General features: G+C 44.8%; 1 protein-coding gene across 1 annotated transcript in view; it reads right to left on the bottom strand.

Annotated features, from left to right (window-relative positions):
- IL16 (interleukin 16) overlaps positions 1 to 15,467 on the bottom strand; it is a 107,327-nt gene that overhangs the window by 27,051 nt on the left and 64,809 nt on the right. The window contains exons 6-9 of the mRNA XM_012558802.2: positions 11,089 to 11,203; positions 4,864 to 4,937; positions 4,059 to 4,275; positions 108 to 225 (exon numbers count right to left, since the gene is read on the bottom strand). Of these exons, the coding sequence (XP_012414256.1) occupies positions 108 to 225; positions 4,059 to 4,275; positions 4,864 to 4,937; positions 11,089 to 11,203 (524 nt within the window). The remainder of the gene's footprint in view (positions 1 to 107; positions 226 to 4,058; positions 4,276 to 4,863; positions 4,938 to 11,088; positions 11,204 to 15,467) is intronic.

Here is a 15,467-nt window from a genome sequence, read left to right as displayed (position 1 = left end):
ATTCATTCTAAATATCTCATCTCCAAAGCAAGCTCCTGACATTCTAAGGTGATCCTTCCCTCTGCTGTAAATCAGAGGTCTTTCCAAAAACAGAAACAAGGACATACCGGAGCCGTCCATCCAGATGCGCCACAGACCCTGGAGAGAGAGTGTGAACGAAGATACCCGAGATGCACTGGAAGCAGGGGACACTGCACAGGCCGATCCCCAGGCCAACGCCAGCCTCTGGAAGGCACAACAGGGCGGGGGGACTTGTGATTGAACTTTCCAAGTGCTGACTAGTTTACTAGGTGCCTCAGTACCATCACGGATCAGTCAACTGTCCCCTCATTATTACGGCACTTGTTCCATCCATATTTATGGACCGGCTACTGTGGGCAGGTCCCTGGGTGGTGCAAACAGTTAACATGCTCAGCTACTAACCCAAGATTGGAAGTTTGAGTCTGCCCAGAGGTGCTTCAGAAGCAAGGTCTAGTGATCTACTTTGGAAAAATCAGCCACTGAAAACCCTATGGAGCACAGTTCTGCTCTGACACACAAGGGGTCGCCACGCATCAGAATCGACTCGATGGCAACTGATTTTTTTCTTTTTTTTTTTAACTGTGTGTAGGGAGGGCACTGCCTTAGGTTCAACAACAGTAACAGACAAGGTTCTCAGGGATCTTAAGTTCAAGTGGGGGAAGGAAGGAAGAAAAGAAGAGAGGGAGGAAATGAAAAAAGAAGGAGGGAGGAAGGAAGGAAAAGAGGAGGGAGGGAGGGAGAGAGGAAGATAGCAGAAAGTGATAAATATTATGGGGAATATTCTAGACGATTATGGGATTTTACCTCAGAGGAGGGAACATACCTGAAATATGGAGGATGAGAAGGAGCCAGGGATGTGGAGATGGGGGCAGGACATTCCCAGAAGAGGAAACAGATAATGAGAACAAGAATAAGCAGAGGTGGTACGGGACCAGAAAGGAAGCCAGTGTGGTCAAAACATAGCTGGTCACAAGGACAATGGCATGAGATGATGCAGGAGAGGGAGGCAAGGGCCTGGTTAAATGGGGCTTTGTCAACAAGGCCATCTCTGTCAAAGGATGTTACTCTACGTGGAGACGGGATGCCATGGAGGAGTTTTGAACAAGAGAGTGATATGATCTACTTTTTATTTTTAAATATGTGACTCTGGCTGCTGTGAGGAGAAAAAACTATAAGAATGGGCACAAGGAGACCAGTTAAGAGGCTACTGTTGAACAACACGATGGTGGCTTGGCCTTCACTACAGGAGAAGACAGAGAGAAATGAATATGCATGGAGTATATCTTGGAGATAGAATTACTGATGGATTAAATGTGGGAAAATCAAAGAGATATTTTTTGGCTTGAGTGAGTGGGTCGGTGATGATGCAGTTTATCGAAGTGGAAATGTTGGTGGGGGAGCAGGATTAGGGGGGTGGGGGACAAGAGCTTGGGTTTGCCCAAGTTACACTTGAGATGCCCATGAGGTATCTGAATGGACTTCTGGAGTAGGCAGTTGGATAGAGGAATCTGGAACCCAGGGAAGGGGGAGGGCAGAAGTTAAAGTTTGAAAGTAGCAGTATATATGCAGTATTAGTGCCATGGGGCTGATGGGATTCCCCAGAGTCTTTGAAGAGGGGGGCCTGGGTTTGCCAACAGAGAAAGTTCTGAAAACTGAGAAGCAGCCAGCAAGAGGACTAAATGGAGTTGCCAGGGAGGAAGAGAAAGGCCTTTATGGTTTTTGTTTGTTTTGTTTTTCCGGCAATTCATCATTTACAAAGCACTTTCACATACAGTTTTACCTTCTGATGCTGGTCTTCCCAAGAGTCCCATGAGGGAGGCCGTGAGTAATTGTTAGCCCCATGGTGTGGATGAAGAATTCTGGCTGTGACAGAGCCCACGAACAAAGGTCAGAGCCCTTCACGGAACCCAGGTTCCCTGACTCTGGAGCAAAAGTTCTTAATCCCAGTGGGTCTCAGAATTGCCTGGGGATACTCTTTCAAATGTAGATCCCTCAGCCTCTTCCCTAAAACTGTTGAATACAGTCTCTGGAAGTAGAGTCTAAGAAGCTGTATTATACAAAACAAAAGACCTTCCCTAAGGTGTTGCTGGAGTCCCTGGGTGGTGCCAACTGTTAAACTGCTCGGCTGCTAACCAAAAGGTTGGAAGTTCAAGTCCACCCAAAGGTGCCTTGGAAGAAAGACCTGGCAATCTACTTCCAAAAAAACAGGCATTGAAAACGCTATGGAGCACGGTTCTACTTTGACACACACTGGGTCGCCATGAATCAAAACTAGTTCAACAGCAACTGGTTGAGGTGTTTCTGATGCCAGTGATCAGTGGAAATACTACTCAAGACCAGTGCTGTGTCAACCCCCCACCCCAGGGAGCCCAGCAGGTAGAGGACAAAAGCTGTGTCTTCCCTGCGTTCTGTGCCTTACCTCACTTTGGCGCACCTAATATACCTGTTGACCCTGGACAGCACAGACCTGTATGCACCAAGCGTTTATGCCAAGCACCATGCCAGGCTCTGAGGCACATAGTGATGTATGAGGCCATGTAGTCCCTCAAAGAACGTGCAGTATAGCAGGGAGCTAAGACATGCATGCATAAGACAAAGCCCAATCCAAAACCAAACCCGTTGCTGGTAAGTCGATTCTGACTCACAGTGACCCTGTATGACAGAGTAGAGCTGCCCTGTAGGGTTTCCAAGGCTGTAAATCTTTATGGAAGCTGCCACATCTTTCTCCTGCAGAGCAGCTGGTGGGCTCAAACTGCTGACCTTTTGGTTGGCAACCGAGTGCTTAACCACTGCACCACCAGGGCTCCTTAAAGCCCTATCCAAGGAATTAACTATACATCCTCTTGATCCCACTTCTGAAATATATCTCAGATGCATCCACTTCCATCTCCATTCCAGCCCTCCTCTGTGACCTGAACTGCTACAGCTGTTTCCAAGCTTCTGCTTTTTGCATGCCACGCACAGTCCATTTTCCATAGAGAAAACGAGCAGACCTATTTTAAAGTATGTGCTGGAAATCCTTAAAGGACCTCCAAGCTCAATTAGAAGGAAGTCTAACTGCAAAGTCCCACAGGACCTGAGTTGGCCAAATGCTCCCACAGCACCTGTCATCCTGCTTGCCTTGCTCTCTCAATACTGGCCTTCCCTCTGCTCCTCACATACTCCATAGCATGTTCCTGCCGCAGGACCTTTATATGTGCTCTGCCCCTAGCTGCCTCCTCTTCGTCCTTCAGGTCACTCAGCTCAGCCACACTTGGGCAGAGAGGGTCTCCCTAGCCCCCTGGATTAGCAGTCCACCTGAGGGTGGCAAAGGAAATGGATATCGATCCCAGAAGGTCACAGCTACAAAGGACCTCCCTGCTTACTCCCTAGATAAGAAAACAGAGGCCCAGAGAGGGGAAGGCACTTGCCCACGATTGCTTAGCATATTAGCAGCAGAGCTACAATGGCTGGCCCATTGTTCATATTTCTGAGTGTGTGTGTCTGTGTGTGTGTGTGTCTGTGTGTGTGTGTGTTTTTGTGTGTGTGTCTGTGCGTGTGTGTCTGTGCATGTGTGTCTTTGTGTCTGTGTGTGTGTATGTAGTTTTGTACACGATTTATATTTTGCTTCAGAACACAGTGACTGGGTTTGGCTTGTTTGGCCTGGCTTGTATAAAGAAACAGAGGACGAGAACTTGTAGCCAAGCCTAGTCAAGACAATGCCTGCCTGCCGCTAAGGAGCCTGGTGGTGCAGTGGTTAAGCGCTCAGCTGCTAACCAAAAGGTTGGTAGTTCAAACCCACTAGCCGCTCCATGGAGAAAGATGTGGCAGTCTGCTTCTGTAAAGATTACAGCCTTGGAAACCCTATGGGGCAGTTCTATTCTGTCCCATCGGGTCGCTATGAGTCGAAATCAACTCGATGGCAACGGGTTTACCGGCCCTGCCCCTGAACTGATTCCAAATGACGAAAGGCTCCGAGACGCAGCAGAGAGAGACCCAGGCCGAGAGTGGAGGAGGGTGGACAGAGCCTGCTCAGGCCAGAAGGCCAGCACTCCTACCTTTCTCCAGAGACACCTCCACCATGATTCTGTAATTGGGCTTGGCAGTGTTGGCGGGAGCCATGGGGCTTTCTGCGGTGAAGGGCCTGCTGTCCTTGGTGGCACAGGTGCTGGAGCTCAGGGAGCGGCACAGTGGCGGAGACAGGTGGCTGGGCAGGGAGTGGGGAGCCGTCAGACGCGTGCGCACTGTGAGGGTGAGGAGCCCCTTTTTGGCTTGCTGAAAGGAAAAGAGACAGTGTTAGAAACTTCAGCAGCAATTCAGGGGAAGCCTGGCCTCCATCAATAACAGTAGTCAAATACGTCTTAAGGAAATGCAGCCGTGTGTGTGTGTGTATGCGCGTGCGTGTGCTTAAATACATACATACATATACACATGTATGATAAAAAATATGCATATGTGCTATATATGTACATATACGTATTTATACCAGATAGATACATAGACAGACAGACAGAGTCTTGAATTTACTAGATGGAGACTCAAAAATATATATTGGGAATTGGCTTAAAAATTTAAAGAAAATCAATAAATATAGCAATACGAATACATAAAGTGTTTTAAAACAGTTCTGTAAATTGTAAATTCTTTAAACATCCCCTACAACAATCTTGATTACAATCCTGATTATTAGTTTCTTGCTAAGTTTTTTTAACACTGTGCGAGATCATCATCAGCTAGATGTCCCATGTAAAGGATCCCACATTCTGAATTCGTAGGCTTGAATGAAGGAGGGTGATGCTGGGAGCTTGGTCCATTTGCCTGAAGACCCCAGAGTTTGGCCACATGTTGATAAGGAACAGTCACCTTGAATTTCTGCAGAGCATCCTGATGTGTTAGCCCAGCCATTGATTCACCATTGAGTTCCAGAATTTCATCACCTGTTGAGAGAGAGAGAAGTTGTAGCTAAGAAGAATGTTGCCCAATCAAGGGGCATTATCCTTACCGTGAACTCTAGTCTCCCAAACCTGCCCAGCTTTTCATGCATGTGCAAAACACTTTGAAGAACATTTTCTCATTCAGTGCTCACTCCCCGGGAGGCAGGCAGGATAGCGATGATGGGCCTTCCCCGGCACCTCTTATCTTTCAGAATAAGATCCAGGATTCTTAGCCAGGCAACCAGGCCTGGCGTCATCTTGTCCCTGCCCAGCTCTTTGCTTCACCTCCTTTCCTCCTGCCCCCCAGCCCTCTCACCATTTGTTGTGGTGGATCATTTTCTGATACAACCACCATCTGCCTTTTTCCACAATGGCCTACACAGTTAAATGCTTGCTCTGAGATATTTTCTCAACTAAAGTGTACTTTTCCTGCCTACTTCACCTGCCTCTTCCTAATCGTTCGGCCCCTGCTGCTTTCGTCTCCTTTGTCTTCTCCTGGCACCCTGTACCTACCATTGTCATAGCACTTGTCACCCTGGATAGTGACTGAGGACCTTGAAAGTCTCTCCCCTACCAGGCTGGCAGCTCCTTGGGAACAAGGACTTTGTCTTATTAATTGATATATTCCCAGGGCCAATTCTGTGTGGGGCCTACAAAGTGCTTAATAAATGTGGGTCGATGTGGTGTTTCCAGAATGCAGCGTAGGCCCCATTTTACAGAAAAAGAAAGTGAGCCCAGAGAGGCCCAAGCTCATATGGTAAAAGATAATTAGGACTTGGGATCTTTGACCCCAAGTCCTTTCTTTGTAAACCTATATCCATGTGATGATAATGTTTTCTGTATCCACAAATCTTGTTTTACCTGGATGGAAACCCAATTTCTCTCTTTCATTCAATTTATTCAATACACAATTAGGGAACAATTTTTCTGTGCTCAAAACTGTGCTAGATACTTTGGATGCAAACACTGTTTTCACACTGACTTCTGGATTTGATTGTTGTTGGGGAGATGTGCTTTTACCTAACTTTCATCCCCTTGTACGTAATTGTTATGGATTGAATTGTGTCCCCCAAAATATGTGCTGGAAATCCTAACCTCTATACTTGTAGTCACAGCCCACTTGGGAATGGGCTTTTTTGTTATGTTAATGAGATAGTATTAGTGTAGGGTGTGTCTTAAGTCAATCTATTTTGCAATGTAAAAGAGATTAAACAGGTAAGTGAGCAAGCAGAGATGGAGGAAGATAGACGCCCCGCCACATGACGGTCACCAAGGGGCCAAGGAATAGAAGCTGAAAAGACAAGGGCCTTCCCTCAGAGCCAACAGAGAAAGAAAGCCTTCCCCTGGAGCTGGTGCCCTGAATTCAGGCTTCTAGCCTCCTAACTGTGAGAAAATAAATTTGTTTGTTAAAGCCACCCACTTGTGGTATTTTTGTTATAGCAGCACTAGATAACTAAGACAATATCCATCCTTTTTCTCTGGTTGCTTTTAAGTTGTTTATTTTTTCTTTGTCTTTGATATTTTGCAGTTTCACTATGATGTGCTAGCATTGCAGGAAGCTTTTTGTGTTTCCTCAAGCTGAACTTTCATGCCTTAAATCAATACTGGAAAATTCTAAGCCACTATCTCTTTGCATATTGCCTCTTTTTTATTCACTCTTTCTTCATTGAATTCCTATTAGATGTATTTTGGACCTTCTCCACTTCTTCCCCATGTTTCTTTAATGCTTTTTCTTCTCTATTGCTCTGTGTGGCAGACTGAATAATTTCCAGATAACTAGTTATCCTTACAGTCACATCTAATCTGCTGTTTAACACATCCATTAAGTTTTTTAATTTCAATGAGTATACTTTTTTTAATTTTTAAGTTTTTTTCACATCTACCTATTTTTTCATTGTACGCTGTACGCTGTTCTTTCCTTATAGCTTATATCCTTTTTTAAAATCTTTTTAAAAATAATTTTAAACATACTGATTCTATAGTCTCTTTTAGATTATTCTTTTATCTTAAGTTTTTGAGGGCTAATATTCCTTTCTGTTATTTCTGCCAGCCCTATCCCAATAGTGGGCATTTACTAATATAGTATGTAATATTTTATTGCAAGCTCATTTTTCATGTGAGTTTGTTTTCTGTGGGAATCCCATATACCACCAGTTACTACCAAATAGTTTTTCCTTTATTTCTACTAGGTACCCCAAGTGTTTCACTGGTTCAAGACTAATTTTAACATTAATTTCTCAGCTTGGAGTTTCCTGTTCTCTACAGGGACTATAAATGTGGCTTCCATACCCATGTATGATACAGGCTTGGGTCTTCATGTTCTTGTGGGAGGTGATTTTTCCCTTTCCAAGAGCCATGGGGAGAGTTAAGCTTCTTTGATACTTCCTTGGAACCTATTGGTTTTCATTAGGGGCAGCTCTTTCAAGATCAAGGTTTCATGTGGGTTCTTACAACCTCACATAGACCCAAGGCCATGTCCCCTGCACTTGTGTGGAAATTCAAATCCTAGCCCGTAGCCCCTGGCTCCTATGGCTATAAACATTTCTGCAGCCCTCTGGGCCACGACATCATCAACTCATGAATTTATCACACTAGATTTAAAGTCCTTTCTTTGTTTTCTAGCTCCTGGGAATTTTAGTTTCTTTCTTTTGAGTTCAAATATGATATTTTATCCTGCATGTCTACGGAAATATAGCATTTTAGTGTGGGGAAGGGTTCAAATCAGCTCAATCTATTAGATTGCTGAAATCAGGGTGTAAAATGAAGGGACCTAGTCTTGGTCTTTGAGAGAGTCCAAGTCTAGGAGCAAAAACACACTCATTTTAAAAAGAAACGCAATATAATTAAATGTGTGGAGAAGGAGGATATAAAAAGAACATATTTCAGAGATGTCCATTCTTAATTACAGAAGAAGCTGAACTTTTCTTCAAGTTATTAGGATGTCCGTCCTCACGGGCCCACATAACCCGCCTCTGGGCTTTACAGAGTGTCCTTATCCTTATTCGTCCCTATCTGGTAAAATCTAATTAACCTAGGTTTTGCCAAATAAAACTTACAAGATCACTTTTTGGAAGGGAAATAAAAATGAAATAGTATTAGCCCCGATCTGTACAACAAACTTTTGTGACAACTGATATAAACCCTGTGAACTCAGGGACAGATTCTAAAATGTTACTTTTAAAAAGTGTTACAAAAGGTAATTTGATTAATTTTTTGAGGCAAGAGTTAGGAATTCTAGACTAGCTGAATTCTTTTAGCTCACTGAAATTCTCTATTTTTATAATTGCAATTAACTAAGGGACAAATACCCAGAGAAAATAATAAAAAACAATGGCTTGGGAACCCTTGCTCTTGAGAAAGAAAACAAAGCACAATACTCTCTTTACTTTCCACCTCAACCACTCCCGCATCCTTGTTTATATGCAGAAAAGTACAAAAGATAATAAAACAAATGATGGCATGGCCTCCAGATTCTCATCTTATTTTTCCTCCTTTCTCTCATTAATTTCTCTTCTCTACCTGCCTCTTGATTAAGCTATTCCCCTAAAACTGAGCCTCAGTCCTCTTCTCTGCTCTCTACCATCCTTCATTCACTCTATGCCTTCAGCTATTTTCCAAATGTTGAAGACCCTAAAATTCAACCCTAACCCCCTTCCTGAGCTGTTGCCCAAATTTTCATTTGTCTGCTGCACAGCTCCATCTAGTGGTCGCCTCGATACTTCACCCTCCACTCTGCTGCTCAAACCTAAACCTCCTCCTTGCCCTCCTCCCCTTTCCCTCCTTTTCCTCCTCTTCCTCTGCCTCTTACCTTGTGTAACACATTATTTTTCTCTAGTTTACTAAGTTGAAAACTTGCAAGTCTTCTCTGACCAGTCCCTCATTTCTCACCTCCACTTAGGTTCAAGTTCTGTCCCTTCTCCTATCTGCCCCTTTCTCTTCCCAACATTACTGCTCCAGACCAGGCCCTTAGGAGCTGGTGCCTGGCTTTTACAATAGACTCTTAACTAGCCTTCCTGCTTCCTGCTTCCTGCTTCCTGTCTCCTGCCAGCCCACTTTATTCTACATTCAGCTTCCTATAATATCACCTAAAATTCCTGGTCATAGCTGGTCCTTCCCATATTCCTTAAACCTTCACTGGCCCCCCACTGCCCACATAGTAAAATCCGTAAGGATAAAATCCTCCATAATGTTGGAGTTGACAAACTTTTTGTGTAAAGGGACAGATAGTAAATATTTTAGACTTTGCAGGTTATACACTCTCTGTTGTAACTATTCAGCACTGCTGCTATACCACCAAAGCAGCCACAGACAATATGCATGGCTATGTTCCAGTAAAGCTTGCTAATGGACACTGAAATTTGAATTTCACTTAATTTTCATGTATCACATAGTATTACTCCTCTTTCAATTTTTTTTAACCATTAAAAAAATTACAAGCCATTCTTAGTCCTTAGCAGTACAAAGCAGTGGCCTGTATTTGGCCCATAGGCCATAGTTTGCTAACTCCTGCCTTCATCAATTTAGGTGATTAAACGTGATTAGGTGTGATGGTTAATTTTCTATGTCAACTTGGCTAGGTTATGGTGCCCGGTAGTTTGGTAAAACACTAGTCTGGTTGCTGATATAAAGTAATTAAACCAAAAACGAAACCTGTTGCCGTAGAGTCGATTCTGACTCATGGCGAGCGACTCTATAGGACAGAGTGAAACTGTCCCATAGAGTTCCCAAGGAGAGGCCAGTGGATTTGAACTACTGACCTTTTGGTTAGCAGCTGAGCTCTTAACCATTGTGCCACCAAGGCTCCATAAAGTAATTACATGTGATTAAATCAGTTGGCTTCAAGTAAAGCAGATTACCTTCCATAATGTGGGTGGGCCAGAATCAATCAGAAGACCTTAAGAGTAAAAAGGGAGTTTCCCTAGGGTGTATTCTACTTCCAGACTATACTCAGACATTTTGCCAGAACACTCTTACTCTTCACTCTTCTTGTAGTCTCATCTATGGGTTTTGGGACACAAGCCTGTAAGATTCTCTGGCCTGTCACCTGACCTACAGATTTAGGACTTGCCAGTGCCTACAATCACCTGAACTAATTGTTAAAATAAATCAATCTTTCTCTCTCTTTCCTTCCTTTCCTCCCTCTTTCTCTCTTACCCATCTATCTATCATCTATTTATCTATCTGTCTACCTATCTACTTATCATCTCTCTCTCACACACTGGTTATGTTTTTCCAGAATACCCTGACGAAAGCATTAGATTCCCAGCTTGGCTTACAGAAACTGGCCTGACAGAGAGAGTGGGAACTCTGTGAAATCACTTGTTTTTAATGTCAATGTGTAAACTGTCCCTGACCTACAGTGGCTGCCCTCTGCTCCACCACTGCCGGTCCCTAAACTTTGCCTCCTGTGCTGAAGCCTAGAGATTTCCCTGTACCAAGCCTATTGCCCAAGTATCCAAACATGGCTTTGGGATGGAGCTGGGGTCTGGGGGAAGGAAACCCTGACCCTCTAGGAGAAGACAGGGACAGGCACTTGTGAGGAAGCTCTGCTCCCCAGGACCCTCGCTCCCAGGGTGGCCAGGTGCTTCCTTCCTGCGAAGAGCTAGGAGGACATAGTTGAGGGGAAGGCGGGCAGAGGAGAAGGGCAGACAGCTGGGCAGACCATGAGCTCTTCAAAAACAGGGATCATGTCTGATTCCTTTCTGTATTCCTTGGGCCTAGAACTCAGTAGATTCTCAGAGAATGTTGGTGAAGCTCATCTGTTCAAAGCACTGGACCCAGTTCTCCCATGATTGTGTATTTGGGAGGGCAAAGAGAAAAAAGAAAGAGGATTTCAATGGATCCCAGCAACAAGAGAAAGTAAATGACAGCAGTGAAAATGAAGGGAACAGACACTTCAGTGTCCAGCCCCAGGCTGGTGACAGAAGCTGAGACAGCTGTAGTGGTGTCAGGATTGACTGTGCAAACACACACAGTCGATGTGCCAGTCATGACAGAGCCATCAGCAGAGCACCTGCAGACCCCAGAATCCATGCCAGCAGTGTTCTGAAGACTCAAGCCACATTTCGCATTCCCAATGTCTTCTACGGTCCAGCAGTTCTGCTCTTGGTTCCTCAAACATCAATCTGGGATGGGAAAGGGTTGGGAAATCTACCTTCTTGGAGCCTTCCATCGGCTGCTGCTGCTCCCCCTGCAAAGATCGTTTTGACGTAAATTCCAATGGGGCCATAAATGCTGTCCTTTCCCCCGACAATGCTGAAGCCCAGGCCCTGGGGAAAAAAGAGGAGATGGTCAGGTTTAGGAGTGTCCAAGCCATACATCGGGCTCTTATTTCCTGAGTACCTCTGCCTCTCGATCTGAACAAGAGAATCAGGAAGGAGAGAAGGGACCTCTAGTTCCATAGGTCTAAGGGTTTAACAAAGGAATGTGAGATACAAAGCGCAGTAACTTTGGTTGCAGACTGGCCTGATGTTTTCCACACAGCGCCAGTGACGTAGAGGCAGGAATGCTGGGAAGAGATGACCATCCTGGCTCTACCCTTCCAGCTGGCAGTTCTGGGCAGATTGCTTCCTGTCTCAGAACTCTGGTTTCCCACCTTGTGAAATGATGATAATATCACCTAACTCACAGAGTTGTGCTGATAATTAAAGAAGTTACACAGCAGCAACAACAAAAATATCAATGACAATAATAATGGTAGCAGCTTACAATGGAAGCAGCATCCCTTCTCCTGCCAAAGACCATTCACTCTCCTTTCTGCTCTGCATCCCACTCCCTCCCTGCTTTGTAAAACCCTTAGCACAAGGCCTGGTTTTTGGTGTTGTTGTTAGGTGTCTTCGAGTTGATTTTCAACTCATAGAGACCCCATGTGACATAGTAGGACTGCCCCATAGGGTTTTCTAGGCTGTAACCTTTACAGGAGCAGATTGCCAGATCTTTCTTCTATGGAGCCTCTGGGCAGGTTCAGACTACCAACCTGGTTTGAACTACCAACCTCTCAGTTAGCAACCATGTGCTTAACAGTTGTGCTACCAGAGCTCCTTAAGATTTTTGGTAGCCAATTTTATTGTTGATTTGGTTTTGGCTCCACCTCAAGCACTTGCTGATCCTTCTAACTCTGCTTGCTCCTCCTCCCAAACTCAACTCCAGCCAAGTAGAATGACCCCTCCTAGCTGTCATCCCTGTCGATGAAGAGGTCTTGGGTGCGTAGGTCTTATCAGTCTGATAGTGGGAGGCCAGCCTTATTTTTAAACTCATCACCCCTCTGTGCACTCCTGGCTTCTAGAAGGGCCCAGTGATAGAATAAGATGATACATTTGCAGGTAAAGTTTATTTATTGAATGGTTATTTAGCAAATTTCAGACACACCAAGATCATTTAAACTGTTCTGATCATCTTTGCACCTGTTTTGGTACCCTTTTCCATGCTGCCTACTTGTGAACATTTCAAAAAAAAATTGAAGTAAATTTTTTAAATACTTCTACCTAATTTCAAAGGAGACTTGGTGGCACAAATAGTTAAGTGCTTGGCTGCTAACCAAAAGGTTGGCAGTTCTAACCCACCTAGCAGCTCTGCAGAGAAAGACCTGGAGATCTGCTCCCATAAAGATTACAGCCAAGAAAACCCTATGGGGCGGTTTTACTCTGTTATGCGGGGTCGCTATGAGTCTAAATCGACTCAATGACACCCAACAAAAACACCACCACATAATTTTAAGTGGGGGGTGGGAAGCATTGTGATTTGCTCATCAGAAAGTGGAGCTGTTTAGAGAAAGTCAGTATAGGAGACAGACACTCCTCTGTGATTAGAAGAACAATAACCCTAGCATTGCTCACTCTACTCTTTTATCTTTGGACGAGCTCCCAGGAGAGAGAGAGCACAGAGGACAGGCAGTGAGGAATCCAGGTGTGTGGTGGGGCTCCACCTCCAGAAAGACCCTAAGCAGCAGTCAGATCCCTCCCTCACACCACACACCAAAATTATATTAGAGGGTGTTTTAGTTTCCTACGGCTTCCGTAACAAAATACCACAAAGTGGGTGACTTTAGAGAACAGAAATTTAGTTCTCAAAATTCTGGAGGCTGAACATCCAAATCAGGGTCTGGGCCATGTCATTTCCTTCTGTGGGGCTCTCTCCTAGTTTCTGGTGGCTGCCAGAAATCCTTGGGGTTCCTTTATTGCTTATAGATGCATCTACCTCCTTCATCACATGGTGTCTCCCTCTGTGTGTTTGTGTCTAATCTGTTCTTTTTATAAGAGATGATGCAGGACAGATTAGGTTGAAGACCCACCCTGCTCTTACATGAACTCATTAATATAACAAAAGAAAACCCCTATTTCCAAACAGGGTTAAATTTACAGGTATACGGGTTAGGATTCCAACATAACTTTTTGCAGAACGTAATTCAATCTATAACAAATAGGTTAAAGAAACCTGTCCTTTCATGATGTTTGCACCTGGGTTGCTTGGGCTGTTCTGAGAACTTTGCCAGCAACTGCCTGTGTCTATTCCAGAAGATCTTTTACTGTGCAGTTCAACTCCATGCACAGTGTAGCATCTTTCAAAGGCAGTAGAAAGAAATATTTGGGATGCCCACCCCCCATGCCCACAATGAATAAGGAAGATAGAGAAGAATTAATGCATTTGAATTATGGTGTTGGCAAAGAATATTGAATATACCATGGACTACCAGAAGAATGAACAAATCTGTCTTTGAAGAAGTACAACGAGAATGTTCCTTAGAAGTGAGGATTGGGAGACTTTGTCTCACTTATTTTGAACAGGTTATCTGGAAGGACCAGCCCCTGGAGAAGGACATCATACTTGGTAAAGTAGAGGAAAATGTGGGGGTGGGGCCAAGATGGCAGAGTAGTTAGACGCTTCGGTGGACCCTCTTACAACAAAGACCCGAAGAAACAAGTGAATCACTTATATATGGCAATCTGGGAGCCCTGAACATCAAAGGCAGAGTTGAGGAACCGGACTGAGTGGCCAGGGGAGGGAGAGACGGTTCACAAGCAGTGAAGAATTGCCAGACCTGACCTGGTGAAAGCCTGAGTCCTTCAGGCCTGAGCAGTTCCGGGGTGAGCAGTGAGGCAGGCAAGCAGCGGTTCTTGGGAGGCACGGTTTCTGCACTGGGAGTGATCCAGTTCCAGAGAGTCTACATGGTCACCCAGAACCAGAGAGAAGCAGCCCTGGACTGGCGAAAGATAAGTGCTTGCGTACGGCCTACCACAGGGATCAAAAACACCCCCCTTATGGAAAAACCTTTCTCCCATCTACCTCCCTGCTCCCTGTTCTGCACTGGGTCCTGAACCGGCTTCAGCAATTGCCGAGTCCCCTGGGCCGGAAGTAGGATCCATCACACGCCCAGAGCCATTCTCCCTGCTTTGGAGAGTGAACTAATTAACAAATAGGGGAAAAAATAAAGTGCCAGCTCCCCTAAGCCAGTAACCCAGGGCAGGCACAGCTCCTTTGCCTAGGCACAGGCATAAGGGATCCACAGACTTTGAGTGCCTTTCCCCCTGAGTAGACTTGTGTGGGCCCGTTTCAGCAGCGTAGGCCCTCATTACTGCAGTACAACAGGTATATACCGGACCTCTAACTTCAACTGTTTCAGCTGTGAGGTGGCAGGTTCTTGACATTTGACACTGCTCTGCCCATTAAACAGGGTCTTCACCTACTCACACCAGGGGTCTGAGGACTGGTGGCTCCACCCATGCCACCTGGCCACCTGCAAGAGGGACCCATGAATAAGAGGGGCCACCCAGTCCTTACAGCCAACAGCATTATGTGCTCATAGTCTCACTCACTCACCTACACACTCTAGGGAACAAGGACACGCCATCTACCTGGACACTCGAGGGCAGCCATCAGCCCCCTGTCTTGCTCTGAGTGTGTCCCCATGCTGCAGCCAGATGCCTGTGCCTAAACCAATCACCCATGCCTGTCTAGGACTGTAACTGAGAGCCTACACCACACACTTGGTGGCTATCTACCTGGGCACCTGAGCTGAATCCATAAAGGGGGAGTGGGCAGACTCCTGAGCTCACATACCTAGCAACAGATCTAACCACCTGGCGACAGGACGTTAGAGCTTCAAAGGTGCCAATAATCATACTAACACACACAAGCAGCCTATTTAGGCATATCAAAACAAAACAAGAAGCTAGGACACAGTAAGCAAACATAAAATAAGTAAATATAATAACGTATTGATGGCTCGGAGACAACAGTCAATATCAAATCACATAAAGAAGCAATCCATGATGCCTTCAACAAGCTCCAAAAATAAAGAATCTAGAAATCTTCCAGAAGAGGAAAATTTCTTGGAATTACCAGAGGCAGAATACAAAAGATTAATATACAGAACTCGTCGAGATATCAGGAAAGCAATTAAGCAAAACACAGAACATGCAATAGAGGAAATTGAAAAGATTAGAGAAGAGCATAATGACAAATTTAACAGGCTGCAAGAATCCATAGAGAGACAGCAATCAGAAATCCAGAAGATTAACAATAAAATTTCAGAAC

Source organism: Trichechus manatus, unplaced genomic scaffold (assembly GCF_000243295.1).
Source record: "Trichechus manatus latirostris isolate Lorelei unplaced genomic scaffold, TriManLat1.0 scaffold00186, whole genome shotgun sequence".
NCBI lineage: Eukaryota > Metazoa > Chordata > Mammalia > Sirenia > Trichechidae > Trichechus > Trichechus manatus.
The sequence above is the reverse complement of the archived record's forward strand: the minus strand, read 5'-3'. Positions and strand labels throughout refer to the sequence as shown.